Source organism: Mytilus trossulus, chromosome 2 (assembly GCF_036588685.1).
Source record: "Mytilus trossulus isolate FHL-02 chromosome 2, PNRI_Mtr1.1.1.hap1, whole genome shotgun sequence".
Classification (NCBI taxonomy): Eukaryota; Metazoa; Mollusca; class Bivalvia; order Mytilida; family Mytilidae; genus Mytilus; species Mytilus trossulus.
Genome location: NC_086374.1, coordinates 65,587,984 through 65,593,840, shown reverse-complemented (window position 1 = coordinate 65,593,840; position 5,857 = coordinate 65,587,984). Strand labels below are relative to the sequence as shown.

The window sequence follows — 5,857 nt, the reverse complement described above, 5'->3', positions numbered from 1 at the left end:
ACCAAATAACAATATATTTATTAACAACAAAAGTGTATGATAATCATCAATTATTTCTCTTCACGTACATGTCTTCTTCGTTCTTCTGCTGGTGCATCTGAAATAGATAAAATACATGTATATAATCTATTTACATAAAAGAAAGGGCGTTATTTGAATTACTGTTTTTTTCTCTCCATTATGCCAATGTCCCAATCTAGGTTTTAGAGTTTGAACTGTCTTTATCAGTTAAATGATAAAAAGTAATTACTCATTTCAATTTTCGTGTTTGTGTGATTTTCATCTAAGGAGTAAATTCTTGTTGTGATATCATACTAAAATAACGTAGCTATGATAATATCTTAAAAATGAATTGTAATTCTATCATTTTGCCTGCCAGGTGAAGGAATAAAAAATAAAGATTTGAAGTTTAAATTAACGGTAATATAAAGAATATACAATAGAACTGAATATAGAGAAGAGACAATTCACTCTACAATAACGGAACAACGGAATAACGGTTTACAGAACAAAAACACGTAAGATAAGAACAAGCCAACAAAAAGTAAACTATAATAGGTCAAAGTACGGTCTTCAACACGGAGCTTTGGCTCACACCGAACAGCAAGCTATAAAGGGCCCTAGAAATACTAGTATGTTTGCTTATAAGTAAAATGTACCTTATTCCTCATAAAGGTTGGCTGTGATGCTCATTTCACGTTTCACTCCTGCGGACATTTCATCCAGATTCTCTTTGATTCTCAGCAAATTCAGATCTGAAAAAAAAATGTAATCGACTTTAGATATATATATATATTTCATGCCATCTAATTTTTAATTATTTTCTTAGACTTACAGTAACAAAAATCATAAAAAGATTGTGCAGTTTCATTTATTTTCGATTGATTTCTTATCTTCATTTCTGTCTTAGTTCACCTGAAGAGAAAAGTCATAAAAAGTGAGAACACCACTATTTCTTTGGTGCGGTTCAAAATAGTTTTCTGTGTAGTTTTGTATGTTTATCCCCCCCCCCTTTTTTTGACACAGTCTTCCCTTTTTACAACAGAAATATACTTATCTGTTGTTCTCAGCAACAATTTTTTTATGCGTAAAATATTTCATTCTTTGTATGATATTTGTTAAAATTATTTACAAAAAAAAATACAAACCAACATGGCTGCCAAGATCTCTGATTTGTCCAATACTGCCGTTTTCATCAGGATTTTCCCTTGCTCTATTTGCCATCCTCAACTTGGTTTCCTGTGCCATGATTACCGGGCACCAGTAGTCTATCTCGTCTAACAGCCTAGTGCGCTTGTCAAAACTGTTGTCCAAAAGTTTGTAAAGATTTTCTATGCGAGAAATTGTCTTTGGAATTCTACTTCTTTTGTTTCTTTTAAGGCGTCTGGTGACCTCTTAAATAAAAATAATCAAAAATTAAACACCAGGCATATCAAATTAAAAACAGCAACTCTTATATTGTATAAACCCTTACTGGTCATTTGTATAGGATACTATATAAGGGAGCAACCATTTAACTTATGTAAAAGGGGTTATGTTATCTTTGTCTGATTCAGACATTTATGTGAGCCAAGGCTCCGTATCGAAGACCGTATCGAAGACCGTACATTGACCTATAATTGTTTAGTTTTTTAAAATTGTTATTTGGATGGAGATTTGTCTCATTGGCACTCACACCACATCTTCCTATATCTATTTATACTTTTATTTTTATTTTTTTACGCTATCAATCAATTTCTTGTTGTTGAATTTAACGCTGTAAATGTATGAGGAAAATCTGGATTCATAATATATATATTTTGTCATCTGCTTGACCCAGTATTTGTTTTCTTCAAATTGCGGATCAGAATGTTTCCCCTTTTTGTCCCTTTCAAGTTAAACGAATTTGTAAAAACGATTTACATAACGAATTAATAAATGATATTTGTTTGGATTTGCCATTAAAAGAGTTCTCATGAATGAACAAGAAGCATATCAAACAAAGGAAAATGGACTTGTCGATTTCTCCACTTATTCACTTTGATGATTACCCAGAAAATAAACCCAATTGATAAATATTTCAAAAAAAGCGAAATTCAACGACAGTTTGTGTTTCAAAATAAACAATGAATGAGAACGGATAATAACCCCTTTTGTCATAACAAAAAAATCCCCAAAACTTTAACAAGTATAGACCACACATACCTTCCATTTCGTCAGATGTTGTGTCCTTTATCCAGATGGAATGATTCAAAAGACTTCTGTAAACTTTCATATCTGAAATAGGAGATTTATAACTAAAATTGATCTAGAATATATTGTCTTTCGTCAACGTCAAGGGTTTCATGACGTGAAATGTGCCTTAATTTTTAAAAGCTAGACAATTACCAAAAAACATAAATGATAAAAACATGAAGCCAGAATTGTATTTTATCATTTTTTTATTTCATGTAGTGCTGTGGATTACTGTCTCAAAAAAAGTACTTATATAAAAACCTTGAACCTCCTTAAAATGAACTCGATGGCTTTAATTGTATAACAATTTGATTTGTTGTGCAATTGTAAAATTTATTTTTAAAAATACATCTTTCAAAAATGTTTTGGCTACTTTCGCCTTCATATCCTCAACTAGATATGCAGTGGTTAGTGAAGAAAGAGAATAGCATCATATGTTTAGACATATCAGTTGTGAATGAAAATGAATAGTTTAATGTGTAAATTCACATTGCGAGAAGACGTGTCACGGTACTTGTCTTTCCCAAATTCATGTATTTGGTTTAGATGTTATATTTGTTATTCTCGTGGGATTTTGTCTGATGCTTGGTCCGTTTCTGTGTGTGTTACATTTTAGTGTTGTGTCGTTGTTCTCCTCTTATATTTAATACGTTTCCCTCGGTTTTAGTTGAGTACCCCGATTTTGTTTTTTGCTCATGGATTTATGAGTTTGAACAGCGGTATACTACTGTTGCCTTAATTTACTGACGCACCTTTCTGATGCTTTCTTGTCTGCATGATATTCATTTGCATCCCAAAGAACAGGAAGAAGAGGAGCAATATACAGAATAACTGTATTTTACTGAAGTCAGCTAGGTACTGGGTACGGGAAAGTATGAGACAGAAAACAGTGCAGAGAAAGAAAAAGAGAGAAGGAAAGAAAGACATTAGATAGAACAATACAGATAAAGGTTAAATAATAAATAAGAATAAGGAAAACTGCTAAGAGAATAAGAACTAAAAGTAACAAATTCAATAACACAAGAGAAAAGTTGAAAATTAAAAAGCATGCAAGTGTTAACTCAATGTAACAAATTAACGTGACAACAGTGATTGAAATAAAGTTCAAAAGTTTTTTAAACGGAAGACAAAGTATATATAAATTGAAGTTGTTAAAAGGCGTTGCTTACATATTCTAAGAATGAAATGAAGGCTAAAGCAGAGTCAATAGTACATCTAACAGCTGGCTGGACTGCGTTGTTGTATGCATATTCAGCTACATCGGTTGACTGTTGTAATGCAGGATTTACCATATCTTCAATGTAATCTTTTGTCATGCTTGTTAGTAGACTATTATAGCCTAGTGCTGAGTTCCAGTAACACTTCAAATACTCCGATGAATATTCATTGGCTTTGCTGGTGGTTTCGGATAGTTTTTCAAAATAGTACCTAGTGTACTCAGGTATAAACTCCATTGTTTGCATGCTAACATCAAGGACGGTGTCCAGATATCCTGTTACATGTTTTGGAGTGTTGTCTTCTCCTTGTAGCTTACTAAAATAATCCATGGTATGTCCTGTGACAAAATGCTTCCACGACGTAATCATGTTCATAGCACTAAACATTCTGAAAAAAAAAATCAAGTGCATGAAGGTCTTGGTCTTATAAACCGTGTGTTTTATATTGTCAATCGAGGCATGCAGCGACTTTCTAAGTTAGTAAAGTCCCTGACCGAGGCGAAGCCGAAGTTGACAATATTTTTTTCGGGGGATAACCCTATCAAATATTTGTTATTTAATTCAATAAACAGTACTAAATGTTCTGTCGATTATTGTCGTTTGAATTGTAAATTAAAAGTAACTATCTCTGATCTCTTTATGATCCCGGATCCCGCTTACTGTTTTGTCAGATTCCCGTATCCCGCTTACTGTTTTGTCAGATTCCCGTATACCGCTTACTGTTTTGTCAAATTCCCGTATCTCTCTTATACTATGTACGTAGAAAATTTTCATTTTATTTGATTTTCACGTGTCACGCTTACAAAAAATCGACAATCCCGCGTCACGCTTAGACCCTAATGAGACCCACTTTATGCAGTTAACAACGTGACGCAAGAAGTATAACTTATGTTTTACTAAGCGTATCGCTATGTGTTTCTTTATTATTCATTGGTTATAGATAAAGGGGAGGGTTGAGTTCTCACAAAACATGTTTAACCCCACCGCAATTTTGCGCCTGTCCCAAGTCAGGAGCCTTTGGCATTTGTAAGTCTTGTATGTTTTTGAGTTTTAGTTAAGTGTGACATCCATTTTCACTGAACTGGTACACCTTTATTTAGAGGACAGCTGAGGACCACCTCTGGGTGCGGGATTTTTTTGCTGCGTTGAAGACCCATTGTTGGTTGCTTTCGGCTGTTGTCTTCACTTTGGTCGGGTTGTTGTCTCTTTGGCATACCCCGGTATTCCCCATTTCTATTCTCAATTTTATTTTTATTGGATGTTTTAAAGTCGGGGCATTTATCAAGGATAAAAAAAGCTAAAAAAAACAACAACAAAAAACTACAGCTAAGCAGCTTTGATAAGGATTTGCAAACTATGAGACATAATTTGATGAATAATGGAAAGGTTTTTACAAAATATCCGAAAGATTCATATGTAAAAAAAAACATTTTTACAAACTCTATCGTGAATACAACAAAAGTAGAAAAATAAAGCAAAAAACTTACAAAAATAATTTATTGCAAGACTTGAAACACTTTATGACAATAATCCTAGATTATATTGGAAAATTTTAAGTAATTTACAAGAAAAACATTACAGATACAAATGAAAACTGCATTACAAAAAGCAAAATTATCGGACAAAAAGCACCGTATCACACCTTCTATGTGGTTAACGCATTTTCAAGGATTGAATGAAGGAAAAGAACACTTTCTTTGAAGAACAAATGAACTTGAAGAAAAACTGAAAAAGCTTGGAAAATGTAAAATGTTTCAACGAGCTTGATTTTCCAATACCGGAGAGTGAGATTGCAGATGCCATATCAAAGATTAAAAAGAACAAATCTCCAGATTTGGATAAAATCACACACAACATGAAAAAATGTAGTCAGTCAGCTCTCTTAAAATGTTTTAAAAAGCTATTTGATACCTGTTTAAGCTCAGGAATATACCCTACAAGCTAGACAGAGGTTTACAAGGGTTACATAACACCACTACATAAACCACATGATATCGTGGATTGACAGTTACAAGCTCGATAGGCAAATTATTCAATTGTTTAATGTACAATATTATAAGATCTAGATTAATACTTTAAAAAATCAAGTCACTATATAGGACTGCTTTTTATTGTATGGGTCTTAGGAAATTCGGGTTAGTGACTGGTTTAGGGTAAGGATAACTTAAGTTTAACAATAACTTTTCCAACTTGTGCAAAACCTCAACCTATGGTGAAAATTCAATTACAAGAAAATTATAAAAATATAAACTTACATGTAGAAGATTCTATCGCCTAGGATGAGTAATAACCAATAATATTTACTTAATCGCTCGGAGCTGAAAAAAAACGTCTGTTCAATCGAAGAGAAGAAGACCGTTTCTAACGTAACTAAGGCGGCTGACGTTACAAAGGACGACAATGAAGCTACGTGATGGAACTGCGTA

At 33.1% G+C, this 5,857-nt stretch overlaps 1 protein-coding gene across 1 annotated transcript; it reads right to left on the bottom strand.

Annotated features, from left to right (window-relative positions):
• LOC134705331 (uncharacterized) lies at positions 1 to 5,857 on the bottom strand. The gene is made up of 7 exons (XM_063564076.1): positions 5,687 to 5,857; positions 3,384 to 3,819; positions 2,967 to 3,072; positions 2,185 to 2,256; positions 1,149 to 1,394; positions 660 to 755; positions 1 to 97 (listed from the first exon to the last, which is right to left on the bottom strand). Exons 2-6 carry the CDS (start codon positions 3,816 to 3,818, stop codon positions 661 to 663), a joined length of 954 nt encoding a protein of 317 aa, XP_063420146.1. The 5' UTR covers position 3,819; positions 5,687 to 5,857; the 3' UTR covers positions 1 to 97; position 660.

Coding starts and splice junctions, on each gene's coding strand:
- LOC134705331 (XM_063564076.1), bottom strand. CDS start 3,818: ATGTTTAGTGCTATGAACATGATTACGTCGTGGAAGCATTTTGTCACA. Junction 3,073..3,383: donor TCATTTCATTCTTAGAATAT/GTAAGCAACGCC, acceptor TCCCGTACCCAG/TACCTAGCTGACTTCAGTAA. Junction 756..1,148: donor AGATCTTGGCAGCCATGTTG/GTTTGTATTTTT, acceptor TTTTTTTTTCAG/ATCTGAATTTGCTGAGAATC.